This window comes from Solea solea, chromosome 3 (assembly GCF_958295425.1).
Source record: "Solea solea chromosome 3, fSolSol10.1, whole genome shotgun sequence".
Lineage (NCBI taxonomy): Eukaryota > Metazoa > Chordata > Actinopteri > Pleuronectiformes > Soleidae > Solea > Solea solea.
The window spans coordinates 135,068-159,000 of record NC_081136.1 but is presented as its reverse complement, the minus strand read 5'-3'; the positions used below and the strand labels follow the sequence as shown (position 1 = coordinate 159,000).

Here is a 23,933-nt window from a genome sequence, read left to right as displayed (position 1 = left end):
GTACTGTAACTGTTACCTGCCTCTCACATGATGATCAGTGGTTAGCAGCAGGTCCAGGAATGACTTTCAGCCAGACTCCCCTCGCCTCCCCTCCCCTCCCCTTCCCTCTCCTCTTCCTTCATCTCTGCTCTGTCTATCTACCCCAAACAACCCCAACTCCCCCCCCCCCCATCTGGTCTCCGTACTTTTTCATTTCACCAGGGAAATGATTGACATTCAGACATTCAGACATTCAGACATTCAGAGTGCTGCCTGGTGTAATGATCATGTTATGTGTCACTTGAATCCAGAAATAGGGGTTAGCCTTATTACAATCTCTAACTGTGGTTTTCTCTCTCTCTGTTTCCCATTTGTTCAGATTGACAAGATTATGAGCTCCATCGGTGCAGGAATTGGTCGTGGATTGGACATCAAGGAGGACATCTCAGGTGTGTGTGTGTGTGTGTGTGTGTGAGTGTGAATAAATGATAACATCGCTGTCACCAACTCTAAGTGATTCTTGAGATCAGAGAACATCAAAGTCTGACGGAGCACGGAACACAAGCGAGTCTACAGTAGAGCCAGGGTTCTAAAAAGATTGAGATCAGACAATGATGAAGACACGGAACCGCTCATCATCACTACGCTCATCAGCCATCTGAAAAGAAAAGATTCTTTTTAGGGTTACAGTCGTCACCGAGTAAATGTTCTTTTGTGTTCTGAGAAAGACACACAACAATCAGCAGAAAGAATAACTGTCCTCCTTCAGCACCTTCAAGCATCAACTTTTGTGTGCTTAGTTCTAAAGATGCAGCAGCAGCAGCAGCAGCAGCAGCAGCAGCAGCAGCAGCAGCAGAGTTGCAGTGAAACACAGCTGCTTTCCCTCAGAGCAGGTGTGTGTGTGTGTGTGTGTGTGTCAGAATAAACTCACCTGCCATGAAATAAAGGAGGAAAAGATTCTCCATGAACACTTTTCCTCTGCAGTGCTTTTGAGCCACAGATTGATTTCTGTTGCCACAGAGAATAAGAAGGTGAAAGTAAGACTTGAGGTGACGATTAACACAGGATGAGCTTCACCATCGGGATGAATGTGTTTCAGCTTTAATTCTAATGTTGGACTTTCCTGTGTGCAGTACATCCACTGTGTTCACCTGCGTCCACTGCTCGTCTCTGTTAAACATGCTCGTCCCCCTCTCCCTATACTGACTCCCCCATCCTCCCCCCCCCTGTCTCTTTCATGTGTGAATGCACAGCCTCTGTTAACCATGGTTACCACTGGGAAAAATCCTGTTTGTGCCAAACCTGCTGTACTCCCCCTGCATGGATACAGATACAGCATAGCACACACACGGTGTTTATGTAGACTGCATACGTACATTCACCGCGCTGCCGATGAGTGGGAGGGAACTCGGCTTCTGCAGACAAAGAAGCTCGAGCTGCTGTGGAGCTGGAGTCAGAGAGAGGGAGAGAGGGAGGGAGAGAGGGAGGGAGAGAGAGAGGGAGAGAGAGAGGCACCGATCGAAACCCTGAGAGGAAGATAGAGACACGAGGTAGACAGAGGTGAGAGAGGGAGGGAGGGAGGGAGAGAGAGAGAAAGTGAGGGGACGAGGGAGGAACGCAGCACTCAGAGAGAGAGAGAGAGAGAGAGAGAGAGAGGGGGGAGGCTGCAGGAGAATACAGATGAGAGTGGGAGTACTTGATAAAAAGAAATCTACAGCACAGGCAGCTCTCGCTCTCTTCCCTCTCTCTCTTACACACACACACACACTCATGAGCAGCCAAGCGAGCGCAACAGCTGAAAAAAGAAAGCGAGTGCTGTGGGCTCAGTGGGTTCCTCGTGTGGATCTGTAACTCCACACACCATCTGTGGCAGGGATTTAACCCCAGGACAGAAGGTGTTTTGTGGATACAACGTGAGCCTTCACCTCCTCCCTACTCATCTTCAGAGAGAGCATCACCTGGACTCCTTGCTCCCTTGCATGCTGACCCTCTCCACCCTCACCATGCCTGTAGCCTAGCTCTCCCCTTCCTCTTCTTCCCTTCGTCACCTTTCCCTCCCACTCCCCTTTATTCTTTCTTCCACCTGCTGCCTTGCCAAAAGACTCCTCAGAAGCATGGCGGGCTCCTTCGACAGCCACTTTGCCCGCCATAACATGATGTGGCAGTGCCAGCTCTCGCAGCCGGACTGCCGCTGCTACCGCGTGGACGGCTACTCCCTACTGAAGCGTTTGCCCCTCCACCCCCTCATAGGTCCCCGCTGCCCGATGCAGTCTGTGGGCCAGTGGCTGGACTCCATCGGCTTGGTCCAGTACGAGAATCACCTGCTGGCAAATGGATTTGACAACGTACAGTTCATGGTGAGTGTTTTCACTGTCTTCCATGTCTGAGTTTGGGCTTTGAATGCATCACGTGTCCTCCCTCTGATCTCGCTCTGCTTCCCAGGGTTTATCTCATCATTTTCACTCAGATCTCTGTCATTTTTTCTTCCTCTCCTCTGTGATTCTGCCTCTCCCTCCTGATGCCATGTGAGGTCCTCCTACGCACAGAAATCCTACGCCACAGGCTGCACACATCTACACTCACACTGCACTGAAGCACCATGCTTTTAATCCTTTTAATCCACTTTAAGATGTTAGGTATTATTCTGGTATTATAAGGTTGCAGGTACAACCACCTGTAGCCTGTGGATCCTCTTATGTTCAACGGTTCATTGAGCTCCAGCGACACTGCAGGAAAAACCTCTCATATTATTGTTGTTATTTTGCATTAACTCTAATGTGGATTTGCCCCTAACCCATTTTAGAGGGAAAGAGAATAGTGTATGTCCAGATTTTTACTGGCTGATCCTTTCAGCTCAATACTCCTTTCTGGAAGGGCCAAGCAGAACAAGTACGACGGGTACAACTCGACTGTCTTTCTGAAGGTTTATTCCACATACACAGTTAGCGGTAGCTAGACAGCAGTTAAACAGTAGTTAGACTAGTTAGTTAGTTAGACAGCAGTTAGGTTGCAGTTAGACTAGTCAGTTAGTTAGTAAAACCGACAAGTCGTACAGGTTCTGATGATAGTTTATACAAAGGCACATACAAAGGTTAATATATAACAAAAGAGCTTTGATGATGCACTTTAAAGGCAACAGTGCTTTGATACCAATTACATAGAATGATAGCTTTTCCTGCTGGAAAGTTCTACACCTCCCTCTTGGCCTACTGATTCCACGACAACTAACTTCAAATTTTACCTTGCAAAAGTAACATTCACCCACAACTGGGTGCATAAAGCTACATTCTTGGGTATGAACGTGTTAAACACAATATGAATAACAGATACGAGTCACAAATAATAAAGGTTTCACTGTCCATGAACACATTGTCCTTAATGACATAGTGGCATCCTTTACCGAAACACACCACCAGCCTCCTAATGCACTCGTGGAGGATGGTGGAGGGGGGGTCTTGATCCTTTACTGAAACACACCACCAGCCTATACAGTCTTGTCTTGTATCTGGGCTCTCACGCCGATTGGTCTTTCATTTGACAGATTACCTGCCAGGTAGAGGAGAGTCTGGAACTCCAGTGCTGTCAGGTTACTTTCCGCCCTGATGTTGCTCAACCCTCTCTTGAGTGTACGGACCGCTGCTTCAGCTGCTCCGTTTCGGTGGGGAGAGTCTGCTGGGTGAAACACCCATGTCCAGTCGGTCCCAGCGGCAGCTGCTTTCTTCTGGACTTGGTCCTTGTCGATGTTACTTAGGAATTCACAGAGTTCCTTTAACACTGGCCTGGCGCCCACGAAGTTGGTCCCTTGATCCGACCAAAGTTTTCTTGGGTGGCCCCTGAGAGCCGTGAAGCGCCGGTAGGAATCCATCCGTTGACAGATCTTCCACGATTTCAGCATGCTCTGCTCTCGATACAACTGAATACCACGCCCCAGACTTTCATCTTTATTCCCGGTCTTACAGTGTCTCTGATGATGTAGCGGGATGACGTAGGGGGATCTTGGCATGCATTTTCAAGTTCGGTCACTGTCAGTACTACCTCCCACTTTGCTGGAATAGGGGCTCTCCCTATACAAGCAAACCACTTCTTTACAGCCTTTCGGGCATAACTGACCACTCCACAGAGCTTAGCTAGAGAGCTGTACCTTCTCGGACCCACTTGGTCTATGAGTGCGGCTCCCCACAGTGCCTCATCTTTCTTGGTCTCAACAGGGGTCAATTTTGTCTCATCTTTCTTGGTCTCAACAGGGGTCAATTTTGTCTCATATCCTGAGGACTAAAGCCCTGCTAGAGCCCTGCTGACTCCATCTGTGGCTACTGGGGCTTCACCACTTTGCTTGAGTTCTGGTGAGAACTGCTGTAAAGTCTGTCTTCTGGAGTTTACTCACTGTCTCTGTAGCATCAGCTGTCACTTTTGTGGCAGATTTCGTTGGCCAATCTTCGACTGGACTATACAGGAACTCGGGACCCTTCTGTCAATCCTTGAACAGCTCACTTGCTTTCCCTCGGAGCTCATCAGAGAGGAACTCCTCCCAAGTGTCCTTAGTGAGCTTGCCAGCTTCCTGGGAGGCCTTCCTCACAAGAATCACACCTTTTTGCTTCACAGGTGTTGTTAGACCGATGGGGTTGTACAATCCAGCGATCTGGCTCAGTAGGATGCAACGAGTTAATGGGTTTGGTGCTTTTACATCCACTTCTCCTTCAGTAAGGTCAATCCCGGTTCTCATTTTCGTCCCTCTTTGCCAGGGCATTGCTCAGTTCACAGTTGTCGTCCGTTGGGTCTATCTGTCCCAGTTCTTCGATATATTCATTGCAGGCATCATTGCAGGCACGAAAATATCATAGTCGCTTTCCAATCCTGCCAACTCTTGTGACAATTTTCCTGTACCTTGGTGACAGGCGGTTAATACGCGTTGTCAAACTCTGCTGCGCATTTGATCGCCTCCGCTGTAGGTTTTCCAGATCTGGCTTGTTGTCTGCCATTTTACTAGTTTGAATTCCTGTCTCTCTCCGGAAAAGGAATTGTTCAAAGGATTTGATTCTCTCAAAAGTGTGGTTCGTTGCCAATGGCTCATTCAAACGATTCAGTTTCTTTGCAAATAACTCGTCCACGAATGGCACACAAATGTCCATGCCCCCAGCTATCGACGTCACAACGTCACAGTCTGTGAGGCTCTTCTGTAGCACTGTTAGTGGCTTAACGGTTTAACTCTTTATACTTTGTGCAATCGTATCGTAAAAGTATGGCGGGTACAACTTGACTGTCTTTCTGAAGGTTTATTCCACATACACAGTTAGCAGTAGCGGTAGCTAGACAGCAGTTAAACAGTAGTTAGACTAGACAGTTAGTTAATTAAACAGCAGTTAGGTTGCAGTTAGACTAGTCAGTTAGTCAGTTAGTAAAACCGACAAGTCGTACAGGTTCTGATGATAGATCGTTTATACAAAGGCACATTTGAAGGTATATAACAAAAGAGCTTTGATGATGCACTTTAAAGGCACCAGTGCTTTGATACCAATTACAACAATAAATAGATAAATAAAATGATAGCTTTGCCTGCTGGAAAGTTCTACATTGTATTATAAAGAGAATAGTGTATTATAAAGAAGATAGTGCATTATAAAGAGGATAGTGCATTATAATGCAGGGAAGAAGCTCCAGCATTAGAGCGACAGAGAGACAGAGAGAGAGAGATGCTGACTACATGAGTTTATCTAGAGTTTCTGTGCTTTTTACTGGATGAAACAGATCAGACAGAATCTCCAAAATAGGAATGTGTCAATTCCTGTGGATTGAGATGATTTTGATTTGAAATGAGGATATGAGAATTTTTAGTCTTTCATTTTCAGTCATGTTCATTCCTGACGACTAACGTGTGTGTGCGTGCGTGCGTGCGTGCGTGCGTGCGTGCGTGCGTGCGTGCGTGCGTGCGTGCGTGCGTGCGTGCGTGTGTTGCAGTCCTCCTGTCAGTATGACCTGCATCTGTTGCTATGGTTACCCTGGTAACAGGATTAAATCAGAGAATCTCTGTTTCTTTCAGTCAGAAACCTTTTCGTCAGTGGAATTGAAATGTTAAATGTTTCAGGACATAAATAAAACATACTTACATTACAACTTACAATAGAAAAAGTGTTTCCCATCCTCTGAATCCTCACAGAGTCAATGATAACGCCTTCAGCATTAATATTTTAGCATTTCTGCACAGATTTTGCCTGGTTTGCTTTTCAGGGTCGAACATTCAGTTCACAGCAGTAAAAAGGAAAGAATATTCTATGCATTAGCAACGTAAGGAAATATCTTTCCACTAAAGTTCTTTTTGGTTATCAGCATTAATCAGGAAGTAGAAAGTTGCGCTAAGCTTTTCACTATTCACATCATCATTCTAACATTTTCTATTTTAAACGTTATTATTTATTACATAAACACAAACAATGGCCATTTCATTCATGTATTATTATTATTATAATAATACAGTGTACAGGTGTATTACAGCTCTTTTCTATAGGTGTAAACTGATGAAATGAAAGGAACGAGACTGAAACAATGTTTCAGGCCGTAACAAAAAGTCGTAACATGATCAAACAAATAAACATCAGCATTGTCTTTACATGCCTTCAATTTCAGGTAGTTATTGTTTTGCTGATCAAGGAAACATAACTTTAACAAAAGCTAAAAGTAACTGTTAAACGTAGAATGTAGAATATTAACCTGCAAACAAAAAACAATAGTGAAGCTTTTAGTTCAGATTGCACTTCAAACAGAAGCCAGTTGGCAAAATCTTCATTTAAAATCATTCACATTCATTTCAATAAACAGCTCTAATTTTGAACTCTCAGTGTCTCAACACACAACCTCACAACCTTCACACACCCGGGTCACCTCTGGCTGTTTGCTGTCTCAGTTTCAAGTGTCTTCCTGCAGTGATCAGAGAATCAATCATGTCCTAAAGTGAACTCCTTCCTGTTTTCACTGGCACACACACACACACACACACACATGAACATGTGTTACTGTCATTTGCACCTAGTTTAAAGTTGTTAACAGAGCTGGCAGCTTTTCCCACAGACGTCAGGATTCCCTGCTCTCGCTTCTTGTTTAAAAAAAAAAAAAAAAAAAGCCTTTAACAAACATGGTGGTGAGTGAGTGTGTCTGATTTTGCCTCTTTGTGTTGTTCTTTGTGTTGTTTATATGAACATATTACATATTAATATTTATTGCTGTCATTTGCTCCTGTGTGCAGGTCGCGTTCATGTCAGCTCGTTAAGATGGAAATATTTACACAGGTCACTGTATCAGGAAATAAATCCTCAAGTTTTATTGATTTCAGGGACAGTTGAAGTTCATCTGTACGACTGATGGATGAATGTGAGCTGAAGGCTGATCTGCACTAGTGTGTGTGTGTGTGTGTGTGTGTGACACAGAGAAGACCTGCACTAAACATCAGAGTGGGTGTTTTTTGGCAGCTTCACCATTAACGTTTAACATGTGAGGAAACTGGATGAAAACTTATCACCCATTTAGACTGAACATACGTGTGTGAGTGTGTAGACAGCACATTGTGTAACTCTGAGATGAAACAGACTCATGAGTAAAGCTGTGACACAACAGACTTTGAACTGCCACACACATTCATTTTCTAGCTAATATTTGTTTGGATGCAAACCAACGTAATCTTTTTATTAATCTTATTACAGCGACTACGAGAGACAAACGCTTACCCCTAACCCTTGGGTTTGCCTGCTAGCTCGGCAGCTACTTAGCTCGTCTCTTATGGCACAATTAAGCAACACCGTTTGTATTTCTTTTAATTAAAAAACAATCAGAGATGGCAGACTTCACCCCAGTCATGCAACAATCCTCTGTCACCCTCTGTTTGTCGTATTGGCAAGTGCAGAAACACAGACAGACAGACACCTCACTCTGTGGGATTAATGCCATATTATTTATTATTATTATCATTATTATTATTATTGTTATTTACCTGATGTTGTCATTTTTAGATGTTGTCGTCACCACAATCAACATTTCTTCACTTTGTAATTTGCTCGATTTCTCTTCTACTGAAGTAAATGTGCATTGACTTCCAACAGGGAGGCTAATTGTGAATATAGTTGTTTTAATTTTAAAGTAAAAAATTTACTATAAGTTCAAACATGTGGCATCTTAGGAGACAAGTCCGTTCACTTTAACTGCTGCCACTTTGTCCAAGCTAACAATCATTATTATCACCCGTGTATGTGACTAACGCTAAAACATGCTGAAAATTACATTATTACCGTTTACTGTTTGACTTGGTTTCACCGTTAATGAAGACAAAGATAAAGCAGAGTGAGGATTGTACGGAGATGAATAGAGATGCTGTATTACAGATAGCACAAGTGAAAAGATAACATGAGATATTAGTCAGGTAGTGTGCACTGATACAGAGCAGGTGCAATGAAAGAACATCTCAAATAACATGTAAATAAATCCACTGCTATATCTTCCTTTTTCATTTAAATCTAAAAGAAAATATGAACAGCAAACAACCAGCGATGTGGGGATTTAGGCTTTAGGGGAAACTTAAGCCACTGCTTTGCCATATCAGCAAACAACTGCATGAAATTAAATTAAGAATTAAAATGGCTGTTGGTCTGAAAAGTAAATAATAGAGACAACAAAATAACATCTTTGACAGCAGAGCAATGGAGATGAGAGGGTGAGGGGATGCACACATGAAAGGCACAGAGAGAGACTGAGATACAATAGAGCGAGCATCATTTCTAGTCGTGAATAACAATTCTGCTCGATCTCCATTCTTGGCTCACCCCCCCCCCCGCACTTGTACATGAATTCTAATATTTGGCTCATGACCCGCTATTGTGCAGAGTACGCAAAGTATCACAAGCAAACCCCGGGTGATGGCAGCCGTATCAACAGTGAGAATGTTAAACACCAATAAACAGTTTTCTTCAACAATAAAAAGTAGAACCTAGAACATGATGGTTACTTTCTCCTATATTGTCATGAGTCCATGTTCCATTTATCACATCTTCACATGTGTTGGCGGACATGTTGTTAACAAAGGTTTCGAGAGGAAAAAGAAAGAGCGGCTATAAAGGTTTCCATCTTGTTCTATCAGGAGCCCAACAGGGAGCAATTAGTCAAGCCTTGAATTCCCCCTACAAATCTACTCTGTGAGTCATTACTCTGCTCCCAACGTCGCCTCTGCTCTGTGCTCTATTAATCAGCCTGGGAGGCCCTGGCATACGGTTGAGCCTCAGGATGAGTCCAATCAGCTGCAGGGACATAACAGAACCCAGGAGACATCAGTCAGTAAAGTGTTGACCATCTGATGTTGTGGAGAAGTGCATGGATTATCACGCTGACAAACTTTGATTTGTATGCAACACATTAGTAGAGAAGCAACGACATGAATGAAATGAGGCCAGACGTCGTAACCTGACACCACAGATGGTTTGTTAGTCGGAAACAGACTGATACAGGTGATCAGGTGACCAACCATCTGTCTTTGGGTTAAGGTTAACCCTAATGATGGCTGTCTGAGTATCTACTTATACTAACAGAAACTAGGGATGTCCTGATCCGATATTGATATTGGATATCGCTCCGATATCAGCCAAAAAACGAGTAACGGATTATATCGGGGTGGGTATCTCAGTGACTACAATGATCACTGAGCTACCCCAGTGATTACCATGAGGGTGTGCAAAAGACCTGGCAGGTTGTACTCAATTCCCTTGTAAGTCGCTTTGGATAAAAATGACATGTGATGTAATGTAATGTGATGTAATGTCGGACTGCCTCTAAACTCTCCGATACAACAGTCCATTCCGCTCCAGCGCTGCCTGTTGTGATCACGTGGGCTCTGCGTGTTGGGTGCATGTAGATCACATGAACCCTATATGACCATCATGGTTTTCAGTCCATCTCAATTTAATTAGATTGTCAAACACTGTTCAGTGAGTGAGTTCTTCTGCCCTTTTTGTCCAAGATAACTTTCACTTTCCATATGTGGCAGTTTTTCCTGAGAAGCTGACGTCACAGACGTGCCGTGACGACGTCACAGACGTGCCGTGACGACGTCACAGACGTGCCGTGACGACGACGTCACAGACGTGCCGTGACGACGTCACAGACGTGCCGTGACGACGACGTCACAGACGTGCCGTGACGACGTCACAGACGTGCCGTGACGACGTGTGATGCGCTGGTGAATCTTGTTCATGATTGGACGGTCGTTCCGTTCCATTTAGTCTGTGGTTAAAACAGCGTATGGCTAATAAATGAACTTCCTTCCACTCTAATGAGATGGTGATTTTTTTATTCTGTCCACTAAATGAAAGTACAGATGTAGGGCGTGTAACACAGTGTTACAGTGTTGTGATTCATCTATAACCCATCAGTATGCTCTCATCTGTTAGTATTTATCCAAGCACATGATTTACACTTTCACCTTTTTAACACTTTAACTTTTTTAACACTTTCACCTTCTTTACCCAGCGTTACTGTTTGTCCTGGTGGGAATTTTCCCAGCTTTGCTTTTATTTCTGAGAGCCAGTTGTACACATTCAGACCTTGGGAATGCAAACTAATGAGTATCAGTGTCTGCTGGAACAGTAACATTGTGTTCTCAGAGAATTCAAGAACGAACATTACAAACCATCACCTTTGTGCATGGAGGATAATTCAGCTGCTTCTCAGGATTTCACCAGTTTGTGGATTGGAGTTTTTCACAGCTATTAAAATGTCCTTTTTAGTAAATGAGTTTGTTTTTGTCTTCTTCCAAAGAGTCCATGGTGCAGTGAGCGTACAACACTGTAAATACCTGAAGCTTGCAGTGCAGCTTCTACTGTCTTATTAACGGAAAATGCAGGCAGAAGAAAACAGGCTGAAATGATAGGAATTCTTGCAGATTCATGTGCACAGAAACCCAATGATTGCAGCAGATCGGCTGCTGAAAATGTCTCAGTAAGTAAAGACATTTCCTGGTGAATGGTCTTTATTTTGCAGGGGTGAATGTTAAATGACAGCTACCATATCTCCCATCTCAAATGAAAATGTCACCGCTGCAGAGCAAAATGTCCTTTTCGAGGGCACGGAGATCCCCCAGAGAGTGAAATAGAGGCAGGAAAGAGCAGATAAGTGGTATCTAGGTGCGTTCTTTCTCTTCTCTTCTTTGGATGTTTATCGCCGTTATTAGTTTGAAAGGAAGGAGATTGAGTGCTGACAAGTCCTTGTGTGTGGTCTCTTGGCTGCAGACTGCTCCCTCTGTCCCTGTCCTCCTTCAGTAGTTAGTCACCATTGTTTTTGTGGTTACCTGGTTTTACCTCTTTACCTATTTCTCATGGTATGTGTGGCGGTGTTGGCCTTTCTGTTTGCAGTCTAATACGATAGGTCTCTTAATTAAAGGTGAAAATCTGTATGATCCCCTTACAGCAGACTGTGATACAAGTTGTACGATCTGAAGTCAACCTTTAACCTCATGTGCTGTTCTGTTGCTCTGCAGGGCAGTAACGTGGTGGAGGACCAGGACCTGCTGGAGATTGGGATCCTCAACTCGGCCCACAGACAAAGGCTCCTGCAGGCCATACGGCTGCTGCCCAGGGTCAGTACTGCAGAAGCCAGCTTATTAACTAACTAACTGACTAACTGACTGACTGGAGATGCAGTTAAAGATGAGTCTGCTCAGGAGAACAGTTAAGCTAGTGTCCGTCCACCATTTTCTTCTAAATACTAAACCTGCTGATGGAGACAAAGTGGACCACAGAAGACTTTTAGGGTGAATATTTCAACCAAACTACAAACCCTGCAGTCGTGTGTTGTTTCCATCCACTGCTGTGAAGGGATTGTTAGGGGTGGTACGATCATATAAGCAGTAAAGGGCGGGGCCACCACAGAAGAGTAACAATAATATTTCAATATCACCATTATAGAAAATGAAGTCTAACTTATTTTGATGTTGACTCTCTAAATGTATTCTCACCATAAAGAGAGAGTTTTCAGTCCAGTCAGTTTCTAAATCTCCTGCAGCAAACACAATTCAACCTGTATCTCACAATAATACGTGAACACGGCACCAAAGAGCAGGAGGAGTCAACACAGGTCACATGACATAGTTTGTTTTCGTCTGTTTATTTTTAGCTCCAATTAAAATAAACTGTTTTAATCTGTGAGAAAACGTGAATTTAAGCTTTTACTCATAATCCAATTAAAATATACACATTTTACTGTTATTGATGACACTAATATTATGTATATTCCTATATTTCTTTATCATCTTATGTAATGCTCATGTCATTTGTCTATTGTTAAGGATAATAATAAAAGTCGTAAATCAGTTTATTTTGAATGTTAGGAGGTCAAATGTCTTTTTTGAGTATTTGTGCGACTTTAAATAAAAGTAAAACAAAATAAGAGCAGAATAAAGGAGAGCAAAGGGACACACACACACACACAGTCAGCACCTTCCTCCTCTCAATCCTGCTGAGAGTTTGATTTTAAACTCTGTGAAGAAAAGAAATCAGTCTCAGTCTTTCAGTGTCAGAGATCACTCCTCCTCCTTCTCCTTTGGAAGTCCGGCTCATGTTTGCTCTGTGGAGAAACTCACTCAGTATTATTAAGTTCTAAAAGCTGTGTTGTCTTTAATGTAGAAAAGAGGCCACTGCAGTGGAACTGAGAAAGAACAATGCAACCACGTATAACATGAGTGGAATTAAAACAGCTGCTGTGTTGGATCTCAGTGATTCAGGCTGCACGTACAGCACAGGTTCTTCACGTAGCTGCTGGCTTATGTAACTAACACTGCGTCACATGAGCAGAAAACACAATCACTCATGATGACACTGACACAGGAAATGAAGAATAAATGTATCTGTGTACCAAAGGTGCGGCCCATCGGTTACGACGGTAACAACCCCACGTCAGTGGCAGAGTGGCTGGAGTCTCTGGAGCTCGGCGACTACACCAAATCTTTCCTCATCAACGGTTACACCTCCATGGAGCTCGTCAAGAAGATCTGGGAGATCGAGCTCATCAACGTGAGTCTCTTATTTCTGTGTCTTTTTTTTCCACTGACGACCAGTGAAGCGCAACGATGCAGCCGCTCGTCAGCGTTGTCCACAAACGTCAAATTGAATTGTCAGTATTTGTCGGCTGTGTCATTGTGCGGGTTTTTTTACTCACTTTATATCTACGGTATCTCTGCTGAGAGTGGGAATAATTATGATCCTATTATCATTTATTATTATCATACATGTTATACGTACTATACTTTAATGGTGAAAGTTAAAGTCTGAGTCTGAAGCGACATGTTACTACTGTAGTGAACCCACATACACTGTGCTGTTGCCAGAAATGCTTACAGAACACAATGTGTATTAATCCGGGGCTGAAAATAGTCTGCGACAAATGCTCTACATTCACTGCAGTAACATTTGTCAGTGCTCACAGTGAAAGTGAGGATTTGTGACCTGCTTTTAAGATTTCTTCAGCAAACAGAAAATAGACTGTGATTGTTCCACGTGAGGTGACATAGAAAAGTCTCATAGATCCGTTCTCCTATAACTCACATACACACTACATACAGTCGTTTCCATTAAGAACAGTTTATGACAAAGTGCTGTTTACAGTAAATAGCATCATCGGTTATGTATGGTCGTGTAAACTGTGAACGCATTAATCAACAAATCAGCAGAACATAAATAAATGACTTTTATATTCCTAATGCAGGGACAAATAACTACGCTAACTGGAGTACTTCACAGTTGAAACTAGTATTAACTAGTATTAATGTTCATATTTATGACTGCTTGTGAATGGGTTAGGGTTAGGGTTACTCCTCCTTTTCTATGACACCATGATTGTGTATGTGATAAAGGACAGTAGAGTCACAGCTGAGGCTTTGTGCAGCAGCTCGTTGTCATCGTTGACCCTCGTGACACACACACACACACACACACACACAGTTTGTGTGTATTTTACACACAAGCTTTGATCCACAAGCCCAGGCTGAAGTGGATGTGAAAGTTCCCTCTGTGGGACAAAAGCTGTGCACAAATACCCATGAGGCACTTGGTCTCATTACTGTGCTGAGTAAACAGATTTGCTTTTATTACCTAACCATCTTCCATTGTTTTCCTTGTTGTTGTAGCTGCTTTTCTTCTTTCTTGTTACTCGTGTTTAATAACAGCTGTAAATATCAGCTGTGATGGATAACAAGCTTTGACATTTGAACTCTGTGTTTTTATGAGAAATGCACAAAATCCTCCACTCTGGACTTCACTGCAGCCTGACCTCATCGCAGCGACGCAGCGCTTTCATGCCGAGAGTATAAATGGACTTCACTGCAGCGACGCAGCGCTTTGATGCCGAGAGTATAAATCACGCTGGGATGTAGACGACACCTAACATACTCATTGTCATGTGTGTGTGTGTGTGTGAGAGAGAGATATGGATGGAAATGGAGCAAAGAAGGGTTGTTCTTCTCTCCACTGGAGAAGAGTGATGAATTGATGAGTGATCAGCTGGAGGAGGTGGAGAGAGGGAGTTATATAAGCATGTGGGATGCAAGATGTTTGAGTGTGCTGGGGAAACCACCCACATGCTGTGCTTGTGAGTGTGTGTGTGTGTGTGTGTGTGTGGATGCATATGTGCGACAGAGAGAGTGTGAATGCATGTGTCTGTGTTTACGTATTTAAAATCATCTTAAATGCACATCAAGCTATTAATCTTCTGCTTCATCATCAGATAAAAATAAGACACCGCCCCTCATGTTTTATCAAATGCATTTGTGCTTATGTTTGATGTCATGCACACTGAAGCCACAAGAGGCTGCACAAGCACAACTACTCAATGTGTTCATCAAAATCTAACCACATATATACATATATATATATGTTATGTGTACGTACATATGTATATACGTCATGTAGTTGTTGACTGTTGAAAGGATTGTGAGTTTTAAAAACAAGCTATAACAAGTTATTTACCCTTAGGATTGAAAATGGAGGACGACCTACACTTGAATCACATGTTAATTATTTCATAACCACTGAGGTTGTGTTGCGTCAGTGTTGTGGTTCCTGTGGACCTGACTGTGTATGAACACGATACAATCTTTAGATTATTTAGATGATGTGTTTGAATGCTCACTGTTACTGTTACACAACAAAAGTTCAGTCTGTGTGTGTGTGTGTGTGTGTGTGTGTGTGAGAGAGTGAGAGGGCGGCACTTCCTGTCGATAACGCCGCCAAACTCTGCGCAGCTCACACTGGTTTTGTGAGTAAGTGTTTGCCTGTCGAGCCGAGAGTTGGACAGTTATATAATAGACATTACATTTATAGATAGATGTGAAAAGATGAGTTAAGTTATATGAGAGGTTTCTTCTTCTGTTAAAAGTGAGTTTTTTTCTCTCCACTGCCCCCTAGTGTTTGTTCATTGTGCGAATGGTGTGTTTCTCTGCTCTCCTTGATGTTGTCTATGTACAGACCTGAGATCATGGATGTGATGATTTGGGTTTCTTACAAATAGAATTGAATGGAATTATAAGTTATCAGTTTATAAATAAGTATTGTGTGAACTGAGCTTCATGATACAAATGTAACAACAGCAGTCATGGATGGTGACGTGTGAGCGTTTGTGCAGCTCAACACTGTGCGTGACGTGGTCTCTGGGTGATGGAGAGGTCACTGCTGCACCCGAGAAACCAGTGACATTCAAATTCTACTGTGTCGTGAAAATAGGCTCCGTCCACTCACTGCTGCCTTCATGTAATGACCAGATAATGCTGTGGTGTCTACAGTGACAGGGGAGGGAGTGTCAACCATTGGTGGAGTACTTTAAAATAGAAGTGTGTGTGTGTGTGTGTGTGTGTGTCTTTGATGGAGCACATATGTACAGCCCTGTTACTGTGGGAGTAACATCCTCAGAACACCTTTTAATCCTTGCTGTCCTCACTCACTCACTCACTCACTCACTCACTTAGATGAAGGTTATGGTTAGACTAGATTAACTAGTTATAGTGGATCATTATTGGTGTGTGTTAGGGATAATTGAGTCCTGAGGAGGAAAAAATCACAAAGAAATACTCAGTTTAACTCTTATATTAACGGATGAGTCTCGCTTCTACTTTTTATGATGTCATCATTTTTTGTGGATTAAATGGAATCATCTGTCCGTTTTCCTTTCACCCTGAACATATTTTCATGGCTTAACAGCAAATTTACTTTGAAGAGTATAAGAGAAAAAGTGTGATTTTAAAAGTCTGTATAATTCGTCTGTGACTTGAGGAATTTAACACCAATTATTGTTTAAATATGTACAGTCGTTCAGTTTATTGTCAAAAATCCAGATTAAAAATCTGAATCAAAGAACAAAACACATTATTGGTGATTACTAAACTGATGAGTCTATGATGGGATGGGATTACTCTCTATGTGTAAGTAGGAATTTAAATCCCCAAGACCTGAATTTATTAAATCTAAATGAGATTGTTTTAAATTATTGAACAAATATGAATTATTTAAATGGCTTCATAATTAAAACTGGTCAAGTGTGCACATCGTGCATAATTGGATTTCTTACACAGTTAAGATTTCGCGATGAACTTTAATTTCGCCTAAACTGCAGATTATTTCAACAGTAATTATGTTGTGGAGTAAAATACCATTTTTCTCCTTTATAACTTTTATTTATTGTATTTTATTCAATTGGCATAAAACAGAATTAGCCTTTGTTATTTTGCTAATTACTTGAATTAGAATTATTATCAGTACTTATTTTAAAAAAAACGTTCTGTGCTAGAATGATTATTTTAATGTTTATTGTATTGACAGAGATTTGAAGTGTGCTGTGTGTTGTTGTTTAGTTAATTGACAGCACAAAGATCACAAATTACTCCAGAAATGATTGCGTCGTGTCAGATGATTGTAAATGGAGCGTTGTGTGATCGAGCAGCAGTTGTTGAGCATCTTTGTCGTTGTTTAAGATGCTTTGCAGGCTTTTCATTTTCTCCTGGTTCAAACTAATTCAGAGGCTTATGGAGGTAATAATGAACTCAGACAGCTGCTTTTAATCTCCCAGGTCTCCAGATTAAATCTATCATCTGTCTCACAAATAATTTACATTTTCTCATCTTCATCACAGAGAGCTGTGAGGAATTTAGTTTCTTCTGTTTCTTCAGAATTAGACACAGGTTCTTTTGTTTAAAATGCAGTGTGCTGTCCTGTAAACGTCCACATGGTGGAGCTGTTGCCTCTCACTTCAGCTGGACCACCAAGGTGAGAGTGGCAAAAAGGGAAGTTACAAAGCAACTGCATCAAGGCTTCAAATTGATCTGGTTTGGAGTGAGTGAGTCCTCAGAGAACCCAGAGCTCAGCCATTAGACATGGATTTTATTTTGGAAAGTCACATTCACGACATTGGAGTGCAGATCGTTTCTGGCCCTCAAGGAACATTTGCCTTAATGTTTTCTAGATGAGTGGAAGCTGATATGTGAGGAGGAGGCGACGTGTGTGTCCTTGGTTGACTGAGTTATGCTGAAAAGGCAGAAAGTGTTTGATAAAAGGTCAGAGGACAGAGGATCTGCTCTTGAATATACATTATTCTTGGGATGTTAGTGTTTATATACATATATATATGTATATATATATACATATATATGTATATACATCCACGTGTACTGTGTGTGTGCATAGCATTTAAAAATGTACTTTAATTGACTGTTTTTTACAGGTCTTCACATATGAGACTACAGTGGTCTACAGGTCTTCACATATGAGACTACTGTGGTCTACAGGTCTCAACATATGAGACTACTGTGGTCTACAGGTCTCAACATATGAAACTACTGTGGTCTACATGTCTTCACATATGAGACTACTGTGGTCTACAGGTCTCAACATATGAGACTACAGTGGTCTACAGGTCTTCACATATGAGACTACTGTGGTCTACAGGTCTCAACATATGAGACTACTGTGGTCTACAGGTCTCAACATATGAGACTACAGTGGTCTACAGGTCTTCACATATGAGACTACTGTGGTCTACAGGTCTCAACATATGAGACTACAGTGGTCTACAGGTCTTCACATATGAGACTACAGTGGTCTACAGGTCTTTTTCACATACAAGAAAGAATGAAATTGTCAACAAGCATCATCATCATCATGTTGTCCGTCAGCTGATGATCGTGATTAAATGGACAAAGCCATTGTTGATCTTCATTATCTGATGGTTTTAGTAACACGGCATCACAAGATGGTGGCGCTCAGTAAATCACGAGCCTTTCCTGTTTCCATTAAAACAACTCATTCATTATGGAATTAGATTTGTGTCAATATTTTCAAACAACACAAACAAAAATGAAGCACACAATCAAAATACAAATATGGATTTAACCTTTTGGTTTGCAATGATGGGAATTGTGTTTGCTGCGACTCTTTTGCGTTTGCGCTCCCTCACTTTGTTATTCTGAAAATGGGCGGGGCTTACTAAGCTACCTACTGCACCAAAAACCTTGGTGCAAAGAAAAAATGAGGGAGCGCAAACGCACAAGAGTCGGAGCAAACAAAATTCCCATCATTGCAAACAAAAAGTGTGTTTTCACGCAAATAAAATACAATATTTTTGAATGATTAAATTGATATTTGTCTTTTTTGATTGTGTAATTCATTTTTGTTTGAGTTGTTCCAAAATATTGACACAATTTGTATAAATATAAATAAAAATGTTAATTTAAAAATGATACACACATACAGTTTTTGATGTAATCTTTATTTTATTAGGAAGTCACATTGAGATTTAAATGTATTGTACAAGTGAGTGCTTGTTTTATTTTATTAAAGCCATAGTCAGTTGTGTAACAGAGTTTTGCAATAGTTCAGGTTAAATATCCAGTAATTTATGGTTCACTATGTCATCATATCCTATAGGGGTGTGTGTGTGTGTGTGTGTGTGTGTGTGTGTTTGGATTGCATGTCATTTCAGGAAGCACATACACACACAAGCAGCTGTTCTTCTTCTGACATTTACACTAACCAGTTTAACCAGTTTACTCTAAACCCGTCACCTAAATCCAAATCTTAAACCTAACCTTGACCAGTTCCTCGTTCTGGTTTTGGTCTCCATGAGGACTACTGGTCCTGAAAGGTCAGGATTTATGCCAGAGAAGATCCCAAAGAGGTAACAAATACAAGGACACGCACACAGAATTGGGAATACGTGTGTGTGTGTGTGTGTGTGTGTGTGTGTGTGTGTGTGTGTGTGTGTGTGTGCACGGGCACGCGCATATGAGCGTAACAGTCAAAAATAAATTGAGGACAGTCATGAGAGTTCAGTCTTTCTTCTACGCGTGGACTCAGTTGCCATGGCGGCTAGTAGTTACCATAGAGACAAGAGATATGTGTGTGTACTGGATTGCCTTTTCCTGACACTATTCCAAATATTCTGTGTGTGTGTGCGCGTATGTGTGTGTGCGTATGTGTGTTGCGTGTGTGTGTGTGTGTGTGTGTGTGGGTATCACCTTCTTTGTCACGTCTCCAAATGGACAGATTTTCCCACATCCCAACAGCAGATGGTTCCTGCAGGATTAAATCCTATACATACTATAATACCTGCACACACACTTAACATGCATCCACACTGAGTTCACCTATTATTAACATATTCATGAGTTTTCACACCACAAAGACGTGTATGTGTGTGTCACACACTCGCTTCGTGCTCCAGTCTTTCATACATGTTTCTTTCATGCGGTGTTCACATGTGTGTGTGTGTGTGTGTGTGTGTGTGGATTTGCCTCAGGACTGCAGTGTACTTCACTGTCCCTCTCATGCAGCCTTATATGGAGCCTGCACTTCCGGTTGTAGAGCTCTCACCGTGCAGGAGATAAAGAGTGGGAGGTGTCGGGAGAGAATGTGTGTGACCCCTCCCCCTCCCTCCACCCCCTGAACCTGTGGCTAAACTGTAAGTGCATGTTTAACACTCGGACAAACGGCAGCGTCACTTACATGAACCCTCCTGAGGTGTTTGTCGTTGAATCACTCTGAAGGTACGTCCTACTCAGCTGACGTCAAAGTACTGCACGTATTTCTTCATATACGTATATATACACTTTGTACTTGATGTCTGAATATTTCATAGAACATTAATTAGTCTATAAATAGTCTCAGTATTTAAATGACCACCACTCTCGGTGCAGGAAGTTGTTTTTGCCTCGTTAAACAAATGAGACGCGTGTGAACTGACGTGTTTGGATCAGCACACACACACACACACACACACACGTTGATCTGTAAGTCACTGATGATGATTTTCCTGCATTTTGCCCTAAATGTTACGTTAAATCAGTAAAAGACTTATTTGATTTATTTGAGATCAAAATGATGTCGACGTAAGCGGGTTTAAAAAAATCCACCTTCAGATCAGAACAGTTAAATGTACAGTACGTGATTTCTGAAGTCGGGAAGCAGTGTGGCATCATGGGAATTGTTCTCCTGTGCATTTGTGAGTGTAAATCTCTCACGTGATCCATGAGCGACACAAACACGCAAAAATACAAACGATGACACTCGTGTCATTAAAAGATCAAACTGAAACTGCACATTAACTTCAATAGAAATACAGAGTTTAGATGCATAAATGTAACAGATTATAAAACTACATGTGTGAATGTTATAGTTCTTTAAAAGTGTTAAGGTTAAGTTAAGGATAAGTTAAATAACCCTAACCCTAACCCTAAATAACTACCCAACATATTCCCTTAGTTTTGAAAGTATTAATTGACGTGGATTTGTAAAATGAAAGTTGTGTTCATCCATGTAAATGGATGGTATATTTATATAAGAGCAGACTGTGGGATGTCATAAAGACACAAATAGTCCGAGCAACGTGAAGCTTTGTGGGTTTGGATTTCATTTATGTGACGCCTGTAAATGTATCCTCTCATGCACATGCTTAATATAAACACTCACACGCTCCAGTGTTGGTCCTCGTTGTCTTCCACATTTCTAACTCGTTAAAGCTGTGGATAAATGTTGTGCACGCTGACGCCTAAAGGAACATTTCTAAAGACTCATTGCGATCAGATAAGTGGGAATTTCTCTGCTGCGAGCCATTTTCCACCAGATGTCTGAACTTGTCTGTGACTGAAACCAACAAGGAAACAACATGAACTAAAAAGACTCAAAGAAGTCGAGTCATCTCTCGGGTTTGGAGAGAAAAGTTCTCTGGGTGAAAAGTCGTCGTTGATGCACGAGGAACTGAAATATCCCCGACTGAGAGCATCTCTGCTGAACCTTGTGTACGAGTATACATACACTGTTAATATACTATGTTTATGTAGTTTTTATACACTTTCCCATCACAGTGATGATTGTGCTGCTTGATGAACTCGTCTAAACTCGTGCAACACACAGACACACATTTGCACACTGTGCGAGGCTGCGAGCACAAGCTGCTCTGTACGAGCCCAGTGTCTCCATAGTGACGAGATGGAGAAGAGGAGGAGGAGGAGGGGAAAATGTAAACTGGGTAAAGAGAGAGAGAGAGGGAGGGAGGGAGAGGGCAAGCGCTCAAGCAGAGACATGCAGGAGATGTAGTCTGACTGCTGCAAGCTAGAGAAAGAGGAGGAGTTGGTGAGCGGAGGAAATCTGCAGAGAGAGAGAGAGAGAGTGTGAGAGTGTGAGAGGAAAAGGACGACAAAAGGAGAGATAAACACAAAGGGACAAAGAAATAAAGACTTGTTTTGGACAGCGGTAAAGCGGCGAGGAAACCCGAGCACAAGACCACTTCTCTGGGTTTCTTTTGGATGAAGTCCCGTCTTGGGTGTGGAGGTAAGCTACTGTGAGACAGGATGGAGGCTGAGAGGGAAGAGATGTGATGATGAGTCGTGAGCCTTTTGTTCTTCACTTGCTTCTCGTGTCCTCTGCAGAGCTGAGGTGCTTTGAAATAAACTGAGATGAATGTTTTTGGTACGTTTAGTGTGTAGGAGTGTGATCTTCAGGGACATGAGAGGATGAGAGGATGAGCGCAGCGCAGCGCTGAAGCGTCTCTTCTGTTTCTGTGTCTTTGCTGAAAATGAAGTTACTTTCCTGAGTTGCATAATAAGCGGCTGTGATGCTGACGTGTGTGCACATGTGTGCTCTCTTTGGTTTGTCATCCACTTTTTCATGTTTGAGCTCGTAACAGGACTTTGTAAAAGGCAAATTCCAGGTCTTCAAGCAAATATTGAAAAAAAACTAATGTTATCACTACAGTTAAATCCACTGAAATCCATTTGCTGCCCTAATTTATGTCAAATTCTCATTTGCATGCAGTAGCGTACGCTGGGTCGATGCAGGAGAAGTGAAATCTGGGACAAGAGAAAAAGCAGTGCCCAAGAAGAGGGAAGTGGAGGTTTAAAATGGTTTAACACAGTGATTTAAGTTTACTGAACAGCTTCTTAGAGTCATCTCAGCTGCTTCAGCTGAAACATTCACATTTCCCAGCCTGTGTAAACCTGTTTAGGGAAAATGATGAAGGGGTAGAAGATAACTGGGATTGTGCAAGACTGAGAAAATCTTGCAGGAGGAAAAAAATGGTGGGACAGAACGAGACAGGTCTCAGCAGGACTGAGGACAGAGCAACACAAAGACTGGAGCTGGAGCTGGAGCTGGAGCGTTAACTTCCCGCGCCTGTCGATCAGTCATGACACGGCCTAACGCTAACCCTCCTGCCAGTCACTGAGAACGAGCGAGTCTTCAGTGAACACATACATTCTGCCGTCGCTCCTCTGCTTTTACAATCACTCTTTTATCAACATGTACACATTTACACCGATCTGTCATTTACATGCAGGGACCACAGTTTATTTTCAGTGTGTTGACTTATTATTATTATTATTATTATTATTATTATTATTATTAGACAAATGTATTAGTGTCGGTGTGACGTGATGTTAGATAACCTTGAAGCAGAGAGGACACGGCACATCTTAGTGTTTGTTCTCGTTGACTTCTCTCCAGCAGCACAGGTCACAGCAAACTACAGTTAGCTAACCCATAATGTTTGACCTATGCAGAAAAACCTGATCAAACAAAGACTAACTCTCAAACACACATTAGTCCATTGATCTCTGCAATAAGGAATAAATGACAACATTTCCAATCAGTCAATATTGATAATACCTGATTTTTGGCCCTGAGTCAAAGAAAATTCAGTAAATCTCATCTGTGGTAAAACCTGAAGCCGTTATGTTTCAAGTCTCATTGTAATGTTTTCACTTTGAATGAACGCGTCAGGATACTGTAAGTTCAACATTAGACAACCCTACGATTCATAATGAAGGAGCGTGATGTCCACATATGGTTGATAATGAACCTGCTTCTGTTCACGCTAAAGCAGCTGTTGTGTGTTTGTGTGTGTACCTGTGTTATGTCACAGATCTCACACACACACACACACACACAACCTTGTTCTCACTAAATACCTGTTTTAAAGACATTTCTGATGCAGTTTTACTTTCATATGTAGAATTGTTTCTGTGTGATATAGAAACGTATAAATCTCCTTCCTCATTCTGAATATTCCAAAACAGCAGAGAGTATTTGTACAATTACAAATACACACAGCTTGGTGCCTGAGGAGAGATGTGCTGTTGTGCACAGTAAAGATTATTTATTAAGAAAACATCATGAACCATTTCCTCTCTTATCTTATTGGTAAATTCAATTCATGAGCTGCACACACACACACACACACACACACACACACACACACACACACACACACACACACACACACACAATGTGCTTGCAGTCATAGTTACGCTTCTCTTGCTATTAATGGAGATATATGTGTGTGTCCATGTGGGCGGGCTTATTAACAGGCCACTCCCATTGGCTGCCTGCTTTTCTCGGCAGTGTGACATCATCCTATTGGTCCATCATTTTTAATGCATCACCCTCAGCTACAAC

At 42.0% G+C, this 23,933-nt stretch overlaps 1 protein-coding gene across 10 annotated transcripts in view; it reads left to right on the top strand.

Annotated features, from left to right (window-relative positions):
- The window catches only part of anks1b (ankyrin repeat and sterile alpha motif domain containing 1B), a 116,086-nt gene that overhangs the window by 58,288 nt on the left and 33,865 nt on the right, over positions 1 to 23,933 (top strand). For 9 of the 10 annotated variants that reach the window (XM_058623850.1, XM_058623848.1, XM_058623852.1 and 6 more), the window contains 4 exons: positions 359 to 428; positions 2,230 to 2,336; positions 11,486 to 11,584; positions 12,864 to 13,016. In XM_058623850.1, coding sequence (XP_058479833.1) covers positions 359 to 428; positions 2,230 to 2,336; positions 11,486 to 11,584; positions 12,864 to 13,016 — 429 coding nt within the window. Of the gene's footprint in view, positions 1 to 358; positions 429 to 1,639; positions 2,337 to 11,485; positions 11,585 to 12,863; positions 13,017 to 23,933 lie in introns of those variants that run through there. The other variant, XM_058623857.1, reaches the window with a different exon arrangement.